Source organism: Amphibalanus amphitrite, unplaced genomic scaffold (genome assembly GCF_019059575.1).
Source record: "Amphibalanus amphitrite isolate SeventyFive unplaced genomic scaffold, NRLGWU_Aamphi_draft 000028F_arrow, whole genome shotgun sequence".
NCBI lineage: Eukaryota > Metazoa > Arthropoda > Thecostraca > Balanomorpha > Balanidae > Amphibalanus > Amphibalanus amphitrite.
The window spans coordinates 1247966-1265927 of NW_024881524.1; the positions used below are offsets into that span (position 1 = coordinate 1247966).

Below are 17962 nucleotides of genomic sequence, written 5' to 3' on the forward strand. Positions count from 1 at the left end.
TCGTTGTAAAGCCTTCATTCAACCGTTATTTGCCTTTGTATATACGTGCCCTGGTATATACAAGACATAACTCTTGGTTGATATTGCAGTCGGAGAAAGCATTGACCAACTTCTTCGGTGAGTAAGGTTAGACTTCAGAGGAATTTCTTCCAGTGGTCAACAAACTTGGTAACATTTAACGCCATTTTTTGAATGAGTGCAAATTAGGACCGAAACCTTAATCATTCTTTATCAATTCATCATTTGGGTTAAAGGAAACAGTCCACTTTCCTGAAATCAGTATTTTGCTATTGATTTATGATTTTTTATGCTCAAAATAATCATGAAATAAAATAAAACCTTTTTGTAAAAACAATTATTTTCTTTATTTTAATATAGGGCGAACTATATTCTATGTAAAATAATGTTTGACGCGGAAGCTTATTACGCATTGACCAATCATATTGCGTAGCTCAAACCTACGAATACTGCATTGGCTGTAAGCAGCACGCTGATTGGCTGACGATGACGTGGCTGCATTCCTGTGCAAGGCACGCATTCCTCTACAAGGCACTCTTTTCGGAACGAGAAATGGAATTTCTTCGTCTAGGGTGATCGTTGAGCCGTAAAAGCTCCTGATTTGTGCTAGTCTCAGCTCAAGCTACGAAACTGCTATTCCAGCTCAAAACCCCATGTTAAAAGTGAACTATTTCCTTTAAGTGTTAACCCTTACGTAGATCCATGTGTGCTGAATTTGAATTCCAGTTCAAGATCATCCTAATAAATAAGTAGGTACCTACCCACATTTCAATCTCAAATATCCTTCGCCCCAGTGGGGGGGGGGGGCATATGTTACCACCCTGTCGCGTTTTTCGCGTGTGAATAAAAAACCGCGGCGCGTAGCGCCGCGCCGCTTGGGGTAGCTTTTGGTACATCAATTTTGGACAATGTGTGAAATTTTTGACCCCAGGTCATGACGGGTCAGGTCACCAGGTCAAGTTAACTGACCAAGCCTAAAAAAAAGTTTGCAATCATGTCCAGCCTGCAGTGTTTGTCAGAAAGGTTTTAAACTTCGTGGATTGCATGCTGTTATGGGCGCCTACAATTTGTATATCTCGGATTTTTTATATCCGTGACCTAAGGTCAGGTCAGTGGCGTGACCTTTCCATTGCAAGTCAATGGAGAAAAATGAAAATGCCTCTAGATCCGTGTGTACGCATAGGAACAGTCCAAATATTTCAGAATCACAATGATTTAGTCCACTCGTGATGACCAAGGTTTCATTTTTGAGGATAGCCTCTAGAAAGGTCATCCGAGGTCATTTGAGGCTACAAACAGTTTTTTGCCAATAACTCGCGATTGGAAAGAGATAAACGCTGGGGATGGTCTCATTGTGTTTGTCTCGTTGAGACGCATCGACTGATATGCAACATGACCTTTTCCGGTCAGGTCATGACCTTGACCTTAGGTCAAATTTTCAAGTTGACCTTTCAAGGTCAAATTATAGTTCATTCGACGCGTCTCGGCAAGGGGAACACGATTCTGGCAATAGAAATGTCGTGGCTTTTTGTAGTCGAAAGTCATTGTCGAAAAACACTTCATAAAAACAGCTATTTTTGGAGTTTTTGCCCTCTGGAGGCTAAACCGTTGACCTGAGGTCAATATTGATAATGACCTTTTCAAAAGAAGAGTTCAAAAGCTATCGATTGCTTTTCCATGCGTTTTTCTAGCTACCATAGTTGCTGAGATAGCGGCATGTTTTCTGAAAAATATAATGACAATTGGCAAATTTTGACCTTTGATGACCTCTGGTGACCCCAATATTGCTCTAAGGTGAAAAATGACCGAAATACTTTCAAACGTACGCATTGAGAGCTATCGACTGCTTTTTACCGCGTCTTTCTAGCCCTCTTAGTTTTTGAGTTAGTGGTGGGTGGTAACATATGCCCCCCCCCCCCCCCACTAGGGCGAAGTTGGCTGAGACCGCCACTGGGGCGGGGGATATTGTTGATTGTTGAGACCAAATTGTGTAGTCTGGGTTGGGTTGCGATTGTTGGAAACACTCTTGAAAGCTAGAAGAAGCATTTTTGAAAGCTCAAGCTGGCTTTGACTTTTGAGAATGCATATTTAATAAAGGACTTGAAATTTCAATCAGGCTTACTTAATACCTACTTATCAATACTGCAGGTGAACTAGATTGCCATCACCATTCACCATACCATCATTTTGGTAATGATATGTTACTGCCTACTCCAACCTCTCCTCTATCTCTCCCTCCTGTCGACAGATGGCTCCAGTGAAGCGACCCCGGGTGGAGTCGGAGACGTCGGCCGGCGCCGGAGGAGCTGCCCCTCCGGCCAGCAAGCGGCCCCGCGCCGTGTCAGCACGGATAGACACCGGCCTGAGGGCGGGGCCGGAGGCGGGGGCGGCGGCCCAGCAGCCGCCCAGACAGCGAGCCCCGCTCAAACGGCCGCCCATGGCCCCCCGTCAGTCGGGCCAGGACCGACCGACGAGCGTCCCTCGGGCCGCCTCAGTGCCGAAGGTTTGTGGGACAGATGCACGAATACCGAGTATCAGCTATGGGAAGATTACAAATTTATTTTCAGGACAAGTTTTAAACTTCAAACAAATGTTCAGATAATGTAATGAATTCTAAAGGGATGATGAAATCAGGGAATTTCTACGCATAACCTTTTCACTTAAGCGGAAACAGAACAATGTTTAGCTTAAAATTTATGCTTAACGTTTCGATAATGCCACTGCAACAAGCCTCCATAAATAAGTGTCAGTGTCATCCCTCAGTGCGCGTGTCGCTCTCCCCAGATGGCCACGCTGAACCGGCCTGCCACTGTCAGCAGCGAGCAGCTGGAGGCCTGGCGCGCGGCGCGCCGCCAGAAGCTGGCCGAGCGGATCCTGCGCGGTCGCCAGGGCTCGGCCGACGCCGCCGCAGCCGCCGCCTGCCTGGGCCTGGGCGCCGAGCGACAGCGCGGCTCGGCACCGTCCCGGCCCCGCGCGGTGGCCTCCCGCGTGCTGCAGCCGCGGCCGACTGCCGCCGCTCCCAGCTCGGACGGCGGTGCGCGCAAACGACCTATCGGCGCTGCAACCGCCTCGACGTCGGCTCAGCGGCCGTCCGGCGCCGCTGCGGCCCGGCCGCCGGTCCCCGGGGGCCCGCCGCCGACGGTGGGTGGTATCCGGCTGAACAAGGCCGCCCAGCGGCGCCTGACGCTGATCCAGGCTCGCCGGCAGCAGGCGGAGCGCGATGCCGAGCGGCGCACCACGCTGGCGGCCCCGCCAGCTGCCCGGCCGGCCGCCCGTCGCCCGCCGCCGGTGCCGGCCGGGCCGCGGCGCCAGACGTTCGCCGGCGCCCGCCCCGCGCCGCCCGCCGCCGCCCGTCGGCCGGCGGTCCCCAGGCGCTCCCCGCCGGCTCCGACGCGCCGCTCGCCGCGCACCGTGCCCGGGTCGGCGCCGCGTGTCACCGCCGTCAAAGCAGGCCTCAGCAAGCAGCGCCTGGCCGCGCTGGCCAAACCCAAGCAGCCGGCGCAGCGGAAGACGTCACCGCCGCGCGCGGCCCGCATTGTGAAGCCGGTCCAGCGCCGCGCGACTGTGGCGCCGTCTGTGGGCGGGTCGCTGGCGCCGCCGGCCGGCCTGCCCAACACGATGCGCCGCTCGCTGAGCGCCATGCACCGGTCGCGGTCGACCTCGGACCGCTCTGTGGCGGTGCACCGGCCGGCCGCCTCTGTGGCCGCCGTACCGAGGGAGGATAACCTGGATACCGCCGGCGCCACTGGTGGAGGTATGTGCCGGGCGAAGCTTCTTTAAAGGGACTATCCCACCTTTACATTAGGTTTGAGTTGAGATAGCCAAGTTTGCGGCGAGGTCCAGAAACCACTATCTATCTTGGTTGCAACCCCCGCGGCCTCGTGGTGTTGAAGAAATTCGTTCCCTTCATTTGAAAATGAGCCCTGCGCAAGGCCCAATCTCTTAACCATTAACGGTAATCTGATGACGTCATTTGCCTTTTGAACGCCTGTTCAAGTGAAGCATCACTTGATTTACGAATAAGCCAATCAGAGACACTTTTGTTATTGTATGAGCCGAGTCATATTTGAGAGCAAATACCTATATTTGCTGCCAAATTTCCCCCACACTGACATGAAGTAAATCCTTCATTACGTCACAGATCCGATCTAAATGACGTCACGATGAAATATAAAAGTCGCAATATCTCAAAAAGTATACGATGAAAACGCGTAAAAACTTGCAGAATTCGTCACAATATCATGAGTAACATTTCCGAATCCTAAACGGGACTTTTTTGAAGGTGGGATAGTCCCTTTAAGGTCCTGCAATTACTTAGATGTCCCTTGTGCTCGAGTTTTCCCAGTCTTCTCAGCCGTATTTTTATGCTGTTGATTTGCGATTACTTATAGTGCCATTGCTTGGTAATTTCTGGGAGAAATTCAGTGCTGGAACATTTTTGGGAGCATAAACACTACGCTTATGTTTTGTCCCACTCCGTTTCAGCTCCTCCCGCCAAGGCGCCTACTGAGGTGCCTCGAACGGCGCCGCAGCAGCAGTCGGCGACGCCAGGCCGCCCCCGTCCGTCCGCCACTCCGGCGAGGGGCCGTCCGTCCGCCACCCCGGCCCGCGGCCGTCCGTCTGCCACTCCAGCCCGAGGCTTCCCATCTGCGAGCCGGCCCCGTCTGCCGACTGAACAGACTCTCCAGGAGCGCCTGGAGCAGTGGCTGGCGCGCCGCGGCAAGCAGCTCAGCTCGTTCATGTAAGAGTGGGTCTGGTCTGGGGGGAGTGAACGCTGCCGGGCTGGGAATAGCCAGAATGATTATACGTTAGGTAGATTACATCGAATTGGTTGAAGTTGATAATTTAATGTCTTTTCACATTCTTTATTTTCAGGACGTGAAAGCGTTCGTGAAAGTGACGTGAAAGGAATCACGCTATATTGCTTATGGCTGAAGAGAGGTGTGACCTTCAGTGACCCCGATGCGATTTGACCTCATCCTCTTCCCGCAGGCACCTGCACTGTTTCGGCAGCGAGCTGACGCAGCCGACGCCGTCGCGCGCCCAAGCGGCCAAGGCCCGCTGCTCGGCGGCTCCCCGAGTCCAGCTGGACCCCGGCTCTCCTCCGCTCAGGGTTAGTGATGGACCCGATCGAGGGCACCTGAAGATTGCATGTTTCTTCGATAAGTGTTAATCTTTGCACAAATTTATCGATAGTAGTTAATTGTGATTTAGCTTTAAGTTCAGCACACGGGCTCACTGACATGACCCGTGTATACATATACCTAGTCCACCACCTGGACTATATGCTCATTTTCACTTTATATTCAATGCATGATTTTTGTTGTTGTCGTTTAAGTCAGTAGATGACTGAAAACTAGTGTCCTTTGCTTGCTTTCACTCTATAAAGATATGTCGTTTCCCAATGGCTTTGATTGACGAAAAGGTCCGTTTTTCCAGGCCACCCCTACAGTGAAAGTCTCGCCAACCACGCCTGTGACGACTGCTAAGGCGACACCGGCGGCTGCGAGGAAGGGGGCGCCACAGACGCCCGATGCCGCATCCGGTGGCGAGGAACGTATGGACAACGTGCTCTCCGACTTGCGGGAGCTGCAGGTTCGTAATAGTTTGTAACGATCAGTGGAAATTTGGCGGAGTTCGTCTGGCGTCTTTATACGGTCATTTTATCTGGATTATGCGTTAAGGATGCTTTTTGGTTTATATAGACGATGCGTTTAGCTTCTTTTCATGCCTTAACCCTATTAGTGGCAGGCTCCTGGCTACCCCATATTAGTGGCAGGGGGGGGCTGTTTACGACCCCCCCTTGATATCTCGAGATCTAACCGGCCGATTTTCAAAATTCAAACGGCATTCGATTTGGCTCAACGAGATCTACATTTCTAAAAAAAACAAAATCAAAAATGTCAATAGGGGGGTAGAGGGGGGTAAAAACGGGCAAATTGCAGATACATTTTAGACTGTTTATCACGGCCAGGTTTCTGAACCAATCTTAACGCAACTTTTGCCGATCGATAGAGAATGAACCAGGAATTCACATGGATCCTAAAAATATGCATTTTCAAAAATCATAGGCGGATACAGATCATTGAGATTGGGGGTACACAAAAAGTATAGTAAATAAGGTTTTTGTTGGTACTGTTTCTAAAAAGGGTGGCAATGGTCTTGTTATGTTACAATTTTCTTATGAGAGAACGACTAAAATTGTATTGGTCATGCATAGGCGGTGTCAGGGCACCTATGTTGGGAGGTAAAAAATAACCCCCCTTTTTGGACGCCTGGATCCGCTTATTATAGCAAAAACGTGTCAAAAGAGGATGCACAATAACTTTGTATATGTTATCACATGATACCTTTCATTCACTGTTCGTAAAACTGGTGCAGCATCGTGATCTTCGCCCAAATGACTCGCTTCACGAATAGGACCCCCAATTCCCAGTGCTCTGGAGCCGCCCCTGGTAAAGTTATGAACTTGAAATTTTCAGGGAATGTGCCCAATTTAGTTTTAGGAAAAGTCAGAAAATTTCAGCATCGTAGCTTCAGCGGTTTCGGAGATATTCCCGAAAAACCTGAGGGGTGGATAAAAACAACCCCCCCCTGCCACTAATAGGGTTAACTGGTTTATTTTCTCGCCCTGTGTCTGATAAGTGATGGGAAAGAAGTCTTAGTTCAGTTGCCTTCGCAACCCCGTCTACCCGAAATCACCATGTCCTCCACAGGAGCTGGGTCTGCCCTCGGACCAGGTGGTCAGCTGGCTGGAGCGTCTGTAACTCCCCCTCCCCTCCACAGGAGCTGGGTCTGCCCTCGGACCAGGTGGTCAGCTGGCTGGAGCGTCTGTAACTCCCCCCTCCCCTCCACAGGAGCTGGGTCTGCCCTCGGACCAGGTGGTCAGCTGGCTGGAGCGTCTGTAACTCCCCCTCCCCTCCACAGGAGCTGGGTATGCCCTCGGACCAGGTGGTCAGCTGGCTGGAGCGTCTGTAACTCCCCCTCCCCTCCACAGGAGCTGGGTATGCCCTCGGACCAGGTGGTCAGCTGGCTGGAGCGCCTGTAACTCCCCCCTCCCCTCCACAGGAGCTGGGCCTGCCCTCGGACCAGGTGGTCAGCTGGCTGGAGCGCCTGTAACTCCCTCCCCCCTCCACAGGAGCTGGGCCTGCCCTCGGACCAGGTGGTCAGCTGGCTGGAGCGCCTGTAACTCCCCCTCCCCTCCACAGGAGCTGGGTCTGCCCTCGGACCAGGTGGTCAGCTGGCTGGAGCGGCTCTCACGGGACCCGGTGTCGGCCGGCCGCGCCCGCTACTGGCTGTGCCGCGCCTCGGCTGCCGAGCGGGACGGTCAGCTCGACACGGTGCTGCACTGCTTCCGACAGGCGTCACACGCCCAGGCTGAGGTGAGCGAATCCGCCCCGGGGCGAACAATGCACGGTGCAGTACACACGGCTCGTCGGAAGGTTGTTTGATCAAAGGAATAAATATGTATTATTCGAGAGCTGATAGTGAGCTGATTTCAATAGTGTAATTTTTATCGAAGTCGTTTGATGAATTTTAGAAGAAAAAATATTTTTAAAAATAAAAAACGCAATATCTTTTCATATTTTTCTTTTATTTTATTTCACAGAATGTCCCAGACATTCTTAAAATCATAGTCACCTACCCTTCGTCGATCTTCCCTTTGTCATTCTGCCATGACGCTGGCAAAAACTAAGCATTCTTATGTAACCGTTATTTTATGTTGGTCTGGATCAGCAAAGCTGGCCGCTGAAGTGGCATACAAGCCTCTGCTTCGACTATGCAATTAATGTTACGTGATGGGCCACCTGTTTTTGTATTTTTTATGCTGCCCGTCAGTATGATGTAGGGAACTGTCCACTTTGACATCCACCGAGCAAGGATTTGCGGCGGCATTACGTCCTTTTCGCTGACGTGAAGCTGTCAGTTACAAGGTCCGTCTGTACTGCGGACTGAGCTGTTATAACCGACAATGCCGCCCCCTGCAAACTGATCCCAGCGTGCCCAATTATGTTTGAGATCCAACTTAATGCTGTGGCCCTGAGGATGCCCTAATAAAGCAGCTGCGAAAATAGCACGCAATGAATCTGATATAATTAGCAGGAGTTAATTAGTGCCGACACTGGACGTTCACGGCATATACAATGAATCCTGGTTGAACGGATTATGACGAAAATATCTGACGGCTTCCTCTTTAAATCAGGCCTCATTATATGTAGCGCAGCAGCTACTAATTTCGGGCGCATATCACTAATAAGCCGGTCGTCAGATGGATACATTAGTCATGATCCTTAGTTTGAATGGTACATCAAAAACGTTGCGTTTTGCTAGAAATATGCTTATACCGTTCGATCAGCATACATTGCCAATTTTTGTCATTTTTTTTTTTTTTTGAGTCGTCATATGTGGAACGAAGCACCTGTGATTTACAACGACAGTGTAAAATTAAATTCACTTGTAACGTGTTTTCAGCGTAGGTAATTGCTTTGTCGGTGATGTTAATGGTATCGTCTGCGTATCTTAACGAGATTCCGAATAAATGATGTATCATTCTGCCGTTATGTTATTACCACTCTTCCACTTTTCTTCTTCGTTTCTATCCTCTTGCTTTCTTACTCTTACCTACTTTCTTGTACTTCTGCTTACTTTTTCTTCTACCTCTGCTGTCCGTGCCCACTACTGACACCCTCATCCTGCCTTCTTCCCTCCCCAGCCGGTGGCGGAGCTGATCTCCGGACTGGAGAACTTCGTGAAGCGCGCCGCCAGTGCTCCGGCCGCCCCGGGCACGCCTCAGGAGGCCTCTGAGGACGCCGAGAACGCCCCTCCGCCGGCGGACGCGGACGGCACGCCGGGACCAGGGCGCCGGCGTCGCGCCGAGACCCGCACCCCGCGCCGCCCGCTGCTCGACAGAAGCAATGTGTTCGACTCGAGCGTGATCAAGTACGCGCTCGTGGACGATGAGACGGTGCTGAAGAAGTTAGTACGAGTTGGGAATGGAAGGGGAATGGTGATGGTGGATAGGGGGATTTGATTGGTGAGGGATGATGGTATTCTTCCCCATGAAAGTTGTGAAGTCCTTTTTACCCCAAAGCAATAGGCGAATTCTGAAGCTACAGCCGCCACAGCGAAATATGCAATAGTGATTTTTAAGTTACTGTCTATCCTTATCTATCATCTTGTAAATGCGTGGCTGCAAGATTCGTATTTCAAAATGATCTCTCGTGATTATTGTATTTTTCGTTGTTTTGAACCCATTATCTGTTCCAATGCATCCCGGCACAATAAATGTGCACTGCTGACATCGCTGCTGCCGTTTCAGACTGGCGGCGCTGCGTCTGGGCGCTGCCGGGGAGGCTCCGAGCGGTATCCTCTCGGTTATCACGCCGGTGCGCCGCTCCACGCGCCAGAGGTCGGCCAAGCTGCTGGCCAACCCGCACATGGCGCTCTTTGACTCTGTGGAGGCTATCTCGGAGTCGCTGCGCCGCTCAGCACTGTTCCGTAAGAACAGCGCCCTAATGAGCCCCTGAACAGGGTGAGAGAAAGGCGGCGGGGATGAGCTGCAGCTGGCGAGGGGTCAGGAAGCGCACAGATGGTGAGTGTTGGGAAGGAGCTTGTCAAGGGAGGAACTCGGTGTGAGCTATCGTGGACCAAATGAGTTAGACTGGTCCGACGAATGTCCGATGTTGTGTCGAACGTCTCGAACGTACCGCGGTATGGTAATCGGCTCAGCTAGATAGTCGCTCCTCCAGCCGCCCCGTTTCTCGTTTAGCAGTCCAGCGTGCTAATCGCTGGCAGCAGCAAAAAGATCAGCACGCAAACTATTAGTTTTAATCATTATCAACTATCAAGGGAATATGTATTTGCTCCTGCTTTTAGGCGTTCACCCAATAAATGCTGTGTAACGACCGCGACCGACGAAAAACCACGAAGAAGTGGTTTTTAGTCACGATTTAGTAAAGTAGATGCGTCGACTACGAACCGTTTAGGGGTCTTATAACCGCTTAACATCGTCGTAAAAAAGGACGTTTTCGGGAAGTGTTGATGTGCCTCGACCATGCATGCAGCGCTACAGTTTCGCACCTTTTAGCCCCTGTAATCGTTAACGTTTACTCCTTCCGCGTCTATCGGCCTTGAGTGCCTCCGCGTTTGTTGCACACCAAGCAGCTGCTGTATCGCCAATAAACATCTGCCTCCTGCAATTATGTATTGTATCACCACGCTGAGCAAACTACAACCAACACGATCGCGAGTGACTACCACTGACAATTTACCCGGACTATTCAGGACTTCATATTTCGTAGCATATTCATGAGCGAGGGCGTGTCCTCGCTGACGTCTTTGGGCGGCTCCTCCGCCTCCTGTCCCTCCGGTATGGCCGCTGCCACGCTGGCGGCCCGTCGCGGCGGCTCCGTCCACTCGGGGCTCCTCCTCAGAGGCAGGTCTGGAGACACCCGTCCTCGTCCGAACAGACCGTGCTTGGTGAACGGACTCATCATGCCCAGCACGTTGGGCCCGAACTGGCGGCTCAGCTGCTCGTCCTTCCAGGGCAGCCGGCTGACGCCCTCCCTCTCGATCCGCTCCTGTGCCGGTATGGGCAGGCCGCGCGCGCGCAGGTCGGGGCTCTGTCGGCCCAGGAAGTTGGCGTACTCGGTCTGTATGCTGTCGATGCTGGGCAGTCGCGGCGGCGGCTCCGGCGAGGGAGTGGGCGACGGTGACGGCGGCGGTGGCGACGACGGCGCTGATGTCGGTGGCGACACGGACTCCGGTGGCGGCTCCGACTCCGGCGGCGGCTCCGACTCCGGTGACGGAGGGGTCGGGGTCGGGGACGGGGTGGGCGGCTTGGGCGGACCGCGCGACCACGCGTGCAGGCGCACAAACAGGTCGGCCTCGTCCGGGCCCGGCTCCAGCTCCAGTCCTCTGATCCGCTCCACGGCGCCGCGAGCCGCCTCTGCGCGCCGCTTCTCCCCGGGCAGCGTCAGGTCTTCCTCGGGCTCCTCGGTGGTCTCCCCGTCTTTGGCAGCTGCCTGCGGAGCCTCGCTGTCGGCAAGGACCGCCGGGACGCTCTCACCCCCTCCCGTCAGCGTCGGCGTGCTCTCGACAGCGCCAGTCTTAGACGCGGCCTCCGTCGGCTTGCTCCTCGGCTCTGACGCAGTGATTAGTATCGACTCGTCGGAGCCACCTCCGCCGCCGCCACCGCCCTCGTCATTCTCGACGTCATCGGGACTGGTCTCCAGGCGCCACACGCCGCGCGGTCGCGTCGGTCGCTTCCACGCCACGGCCGTCTGCACCAAGAAGAACAAGATGATGACCCAGTAGTAGAACTCGTAGCCGACGGCGGCAAGCTTGATCCACAGCGGCACGTCGTCGCGGAAGAAGGTACCGCCCCGACCGAGAAAGGCCAGAGCCATCAGCCCCACGAGTCCCAGGGGGCAGATGATGTACCAGCTCAGCTGCCAGAAGAACGGCGGCGGCAGCAGGCGCACCCGCAGACGCTTCCTCACGTGGTGGATCAGGTTCCTCGGTCCGTACAAGAAGATGACGACTATTAGGAAGAGTAGGCTGAGCAGGAACTTCTTGGAGCCGAGCATGGAGTCCTCGATGGTGTCCAGGACGAAGATGGTGCCGGCGAGTGAGAAGAAGGCGCTGATGCCGAGGGCGAACAGCATCACCAGGCAGCACGCCACTGCCGTATGACACTTGAACTGGCACGTCGATGCCAGGTCGCTGATGACACAGGTCATGTGCACGGCCATTGAACCGGCTCCGAGTACAGCAATGGTGAAGAAGAACACCAGAGTCCAAATTTTCGCCATGCTCGAGCGTCCTAGGGCGGTGGGGAACAGCACCCGGGCCATGTCACTGCCGTGCAGTAGTTGTGCGTCGATGGTTAGTGCGCCGGATTTCGCCTGAGAACCCACCAGTCCGTAGAAGCTGAGTGTTGTCACAAGCACTATCACTATGCACAGGACGCCGACCACGAGGACGTCGAAATAAGATCGTCGGGCTGGACGGTTCCTCGCTGCCAGAGAAGGATAAGTGCCGCAGCCGACGCTCATGCAAGCAAACGCAAGGCCAGCAGCGTCTGCCCAGCATCGGCCGTTCGTCAGATCCGAGGTGTTCATCCGAAGTAGGTGGGAGATCCCGTCACCGGCGCCTTCTAGTGTTAGTGCGTAGAACATTAAGACGATATATCCCAGCATAGGAAGGATAACTGCGATTAAGGCGATATAGGGCTGAGGTGTTAAACCGCCCATTGCAGTTACCAAAATTATCAGCCACACAGCTCCCAATGCAGCAAGAATGGTGATATTTGGTTCGCCAATGCCCTTCAGAGTTTTCAGCGTCTGATTTCCATGGTTTCGTATTTCGGTCTCGTAATACTCTTCTTGCGCTGTTGGTCTGTCCAGCAGCGGCAAATAAACGGTTGTCTTGTTAGCGGATAAACTACAATGTGTCGCATTCGCCGCTCCTAGATGCATGGCCGAGCAGACTTGCTGACCTGGCACACAGGTATGACGGAGATATCCTGATTTCGCCTTGTCTTTTATGCATTTCTCTTCAAGCTGATCAGTTGCGCAGAGAGGGGTGTTGTATTTTGCGTCACATCTTTCCCACGGCATCGGCGACTTCAGCGCAAAGAAACAGTACATGAACAGTTGAGAGAGGTTGACACCGTACAATATAACTTCAAGAAAGTGATCTATTACGATGGCGAAGCCAACCCCTCTTGTGATGGGAATAACTTCTCCCATGGTCAACAATAAAGACTTTCCTCCATACTGACCCGTAAATGTTTCTAAACACGCTAGGGGAATACAAAGAAAAAAGATCGTACATATGAATGCAAGCAAGAAAGCGCCACCTGAATGTCTCAGAGCTAGGTGGGGTAAACGGAATAACGCTTTCAGCCAAAAACTTGCCGCAAGCGTCGCGATAGTAAAAAGGAAGCCCAAACGCCAGACATCTCTGTTGCTATCTTCAGTTTCAGGATCGAAGATGCTGGGATGACTTAGCTTGCTGGCTACCACCTGCACCGACTTTTCTTTTGATTCGTTTTTCTTTGTCGCTAATTCGTCCTCTTCTATGCTTGATGCTGCATTTTCAGGCTGTGCGTCGCCAGCAGCAGACGTCATCTTACAAAAACAATAAACTAAGCGAATTTTAGCTCAACCCTTATCCTGAAAATCGTTCATGTTTCGTAAGCGGAACACGAGGTCGGACTTGTTTGAAGGCCTTGGACCGAGGCAAAGCGCCATTGGAATATTTGACATTGCAAGGTGCGGTTAAATAATTCCCGACGCTCGAGCAAAATCGCTTGTAGATCTTCTGCAGTTAGCGCGAATTAACACATAATTAACACATAGGTAACACAACATAACATAACACACAATGTAACACCACACATTATGTTAAAGATTAAATTAAATTAAACACAAATGTCGTAACACATATGTTTTAGGCATCGTTTTTTTACAGCTAAATTGACATCCCGAAATGAAGAACGTTTTAGATCGTCTGGTATTTGTATGATCATTGATGAAAAAATAATTACCTATCGCACATTACACGATCACATTCCTACACCCATACCTACCTACTTTGAAAACGTTCATGCTTATTTATATGAATTACTTGGTCATTTGGGTACGTATAGTCGACTACAGAATGATGTTCCACTCCTCAGAAGCTATCAGTTGACCGGAGCGCTAAGTTGTGCCGTTTATCACGCAATTAAGCGTGTCGATTGTGAGCATTGGGACAAAGCTATAATTTGTGAACTCAGCCCGTGTGATGCGGCACAGCCTACCACTCAAGATTACTTTACTTATACCACTCCTCCATACCACTATCCTCTATACCACTTATACCACTACTTATACTTATATCCTCCTCCTGCTACCACTCCTCTGTGAAAAGTTGAACATCATTCTGTAGTCGACTATACAATGTACTAGTCAATTGGATACCAACTTTTTGGTATACCGATACCAAACCGATACCAACTTGGTATTTGGTATTTAAATCGTTATTTGTTTGGTATTTTGTTGGTATCATAAGCCCTCACTGATGTATAAGAGGCTAAGAAATCGGTAAAAAGTTGGTATTTCCCTCAGTTTCCCAAGTTGGTTTGGTTTCGGTATTTTCCCGTGGTTTTGGTTGGTATTTGGTTTGGTATCGGTATTCCGATTTTCTGTAATTGACATCACTACAATGTACATAACTGATGGGTGAGTGTGGTGGTTTCTATAGTAATAAATGGTATTTCCTAATATATTGTTACAGGGCAATAATATCGAATATATACTACATATATACAAAATGTGTCTGCACTGAAACGGAATAATTTTTCAGATGTAATGCACCTAAAAATACACATGGCCTCGAAAGCATGAAAAATTGTCTCACCCCAGCTCACCCATCGGTGCGCGGGTCGATCGCAGGAGTCCTGAATCTGGACAGTGGAATGAATCGGGCCTGGGACAGGTCGAACGAGGTCACTTATGCACTGCCAGTTTGAAGGGAAAGTTACTTATATGGTTCAGCGGCATTCGGCTATCGAATGGTCTGCTTTGGAGCGCAATGATTCCTACTCTTATGTTCAAGAAGTGGTTTGCGATATTTTTTCGGCCAAACCCGTAAATCACCTAAGGTCATCAGCTCATCACGTGATCTTAAGACGTAATATGGATGTTTGGAATTCTGCCCTTCAGATCGTGGCAAGTTGTGGCGAGTCGTTTAGCGCTCTAGTGATACCGGGTGGACAACAGCCTGCTGTGTCTTTATTCCTATGCTGCTGTGCAAATTTGGGGGCCATAACCTCTGTTGATCTGTCTGATGTAGGTGAACGGCTAGGAGTGCCGATAAATGATTTGAAACACGTATTCTCTACCCCATGACGACATGCTTTGAGGACGATATGCTGCACGCCAGTCCCAGGCGCTACCGACACGCCTGGAGTACGGTGGCTCCCTAACAAACCGTCAGTGACAGCGGTATCAAAACGGCTCGACACGAGTGACCTTATCACCGTTTGCTCGGTGGCAGTGGGCAGGTCGGCCACCATGGGCTACTCTCGATTTTATCATCCCCCAGACGTCTGGACGGCTGGAGGGACGGCTGGGTTCACCGTCAGGATATCAAACCAAGGAACAACTCCGGATGACGTGTACGAGATCATGTTGAGGCAAAAACAGATGTTCCTGCCTGACGTTGATCAGCGTGCGCCTTTTCACCAGCCCTCGGGTCCAGTCAGCACCGAGGACTGGTCAGCATTCCTCTCCAGGCAAGGGCCCCAGCCCCCACTTCTTCCCCCTAGTTTCGTCTGACACGTGGGAGCTTACGGAGCGTCCGAGGCGTTGTATGCTGCACGCGGCGCCCTGAATGCAATCTGAGGAGGAATCCATGCATTGTTACAGCTCCAGAACAGGCGGCTTACCACGTAACGCCGCTCATGAATACATGAATGCTGGGTCCGTTTGTTACGGTCGATGATAGCGGTACAGTTGTGTTATCGTGATAAAAGGGAAGACATTGCAAAGAAGCAAACAATAATTAGCTCGCCAAACAATATTTTCGTGTACAATAAAATAAGCACTTTGTTATACCCTCCAAAATGACCTCCAAATAATATTAGTGGTAATGAAATTAATGGCACGTTTATTACATTCTGTAGCAGATGCTATACATGTCCAAGCTAATAAGGGTGAGAAAAAGCGAGTAATTCCGTCACCTCGTGAAAATGCAGTGTGGCACTGGCCGCTGTATGACGGGCGCGTGTCCACCGCGGCCGGCGCCGGCGATAAGTGGATCTGGCGCGGCGGTGCGGCGCTATTGTCATCAACATTACCATTAGCGGGCACCATCGGGGAAGGGGGGGGGGGGGGGCAGTGCTGCGTGACAAAACACTACGTCCGCCACCGCCGGCAAAACGGCTGCGTCTGCCGAGCTGCTCGGCAGCCAAGGTCGACAGACAGCCCGCTCATGGCCCGTGAGAAATGACCGGGATTTCAAGGACTATGTCAGAATGGGCAAGTATTGCCGAGCTCGACTGGTGATTCTAAAAGAAGCGGCTAGCAATGTCAGACCTAAAATGAATTGGATGTTTCTGTATGTCGGATGATGGATTCGGCTCGATCTGTTTCGCAACACGTCTGCAGATATTCCTGTTTTATGTAATTCGATGTGCTAACTTGAAACTCACCAACTGCCAAACCTACTGTTACCGTACCTGTAGCTGTACGGCAGGTCAGAAAAGGCAACATTGTCATATGTCATATTCGGTGCTTCTTTTTCAGTGAGATAGCGAGGCACATAGGCGGCGGAACGGGGGGGGGGGCACCGTGCCTCCTTTGATTTTGGCATTTTAAAGGTAGTGTGCCAGCTTTCTTGGACCATATGGAGTTAATGACCCGGATAAGGAGAACCGGATTTTTAGAACTTGTCCATACCTTCAAAACTCATGGAAACGTCTTCAATTCTTCAAATTTTGAGTACCCCAGTGCGAAATTCGCCCCGACGGGTTGTCGGTCGTACCCCAACCACATTTCACACCACTATGAACAATAAATGCACTCACTAAAATCGCTATTACCGATAGGCTCATCCAATCAAGTTTCGATAAACCCGTTCATCATCATCTCCTGCGGTTTCGAACACGCCTGCTAGGTGGCTTCTGATGCTCGTCGAGGTCGGAATTTCCAAATACGCGTGGTGCGTCGGGCCGCGCGCTCTGACTTCGGCCAAGAAAAACGCGTCAGCTGATCATTGTCATTTCTGCCACTTGCGTGTGGTGAAATGGGGTCATAACTTAAGAGACGGCTGTTTCATATCAATTATTTTACATAAAATCATATTTCAAACCATAAATTAATGTTCGACAGCCAAATTAAAGAAACAATACCAATACAGGCTTACAGTTTAAGTTCGACATTGTGTTGTCTACGATTAGACAGCTGATAACTCATTCCCGTACGTCGTAACTCTATAAAGACATTTGCTTATTGTCACATGTGCGCCGCATTCGCGATTGTTGCCGACGCCTGTTTGCAGGTCAGCCCACTATAGTTGTTATACATATCGAAAAACCGATTAACTTTTAGGCGAAAAAGGCATTATTCCAGGCCCATTTTTGATTTTTTTGCGATATTTGTTTAAAACAGAAGCTTCTTATCCTAGGAAAAATAAAATGGGAAATCATTGGAAGGTGGAACACTACCTTTAACATTAGCCCTATGGGTGTTGCATGAAAAGAATGGGACCAAAAGTCGGCCGTGCACCCCCCCCCCCCTTAATTGAAGGTGTTCCGCCGCCACTGGCGAGGCATGGGTGCTTCGAAACCGTGCGACCTTCCGCAAGGGGAACACGAAACTAATGTCATATAACCGCCGATGCCCTCGGAAGTTTCTGGTCCCTGCCGCCGCGCTGGTCCGACCCGCCTCTGATCTGAAGGATGGGACGCCGCTCTGGCGACTGTCACACGGGCTGGCTCGTGCCCGCGGCCGCGGCGCTACACTGGCGTTGCACACCCATCCTGAGCGTGCAGCTTGCTTTGGCCTACTGCCAGTGCTCCGCTCGTGGTGAACGTGGGCTGATGGGGAGGGTACGCGGGAGCCACGGCATTGGATCGAGTTCAAGAACGTGGCGCCGATTTGGTGGACACCCAGCGCACTCATGGCGCACAAATCGGCGCACTCATGGCACCATAGAAGAAGAAGTTCGCAGACAAAATCGGGTGCGTTTGTTGAATGATGTAACGTATGACTATATTCCTATCGCAGACAAATCGCTAGGCTGATCACAGTTGTCGCACGAAATGTCATAACATGAATCGTCCTGAACATCACCCGGCAGTTGAGATGAAATACAGCGCCGTTTTCTATGCAGAGCCGGATACGAACAGCTGGCGTGGCCAATACTGTGCGGCCGAGTCTGCATTATAGCGTCG

The 17962-nt window shown here is 51.3% G+C and overlaps 1 protein-coding gene across 1 annotated transcript; it reads left to right on the forward strand.

Annotated features, from left to right (window-relative positions):
* Positions 1-43: 43 nt before the first annotated feature.
* On the forward strand, positions 44-10217 carry LOC122364981 (nascent polypeptide-associated complex subunit alpha, muscle-specific form-like). The gene is made up of 10 exons (XM_043335833.1): positions 44-117; positions 2267-2521; positions 2803-3281; positions 3363-3772; positions 4504-4759; positions 5011-5131; positions 5458-5613; positions 7227-7400; positions 8732-8994; positions 9338-10217. The coding sequence occupies exons 2-10, from the start codon at positions 2267-2269 to the stop codon at positions 9543-9545; spliced, it is 2322 nt and encodes a 773-aa protein (XP_043191768.1). The 5' UTR covers positions 44-117; the 3' UTR covers positions 9546-10217.
* The last annotated feature ends 7745 nt before the right edge of the window (positions 10218-17962 follow it).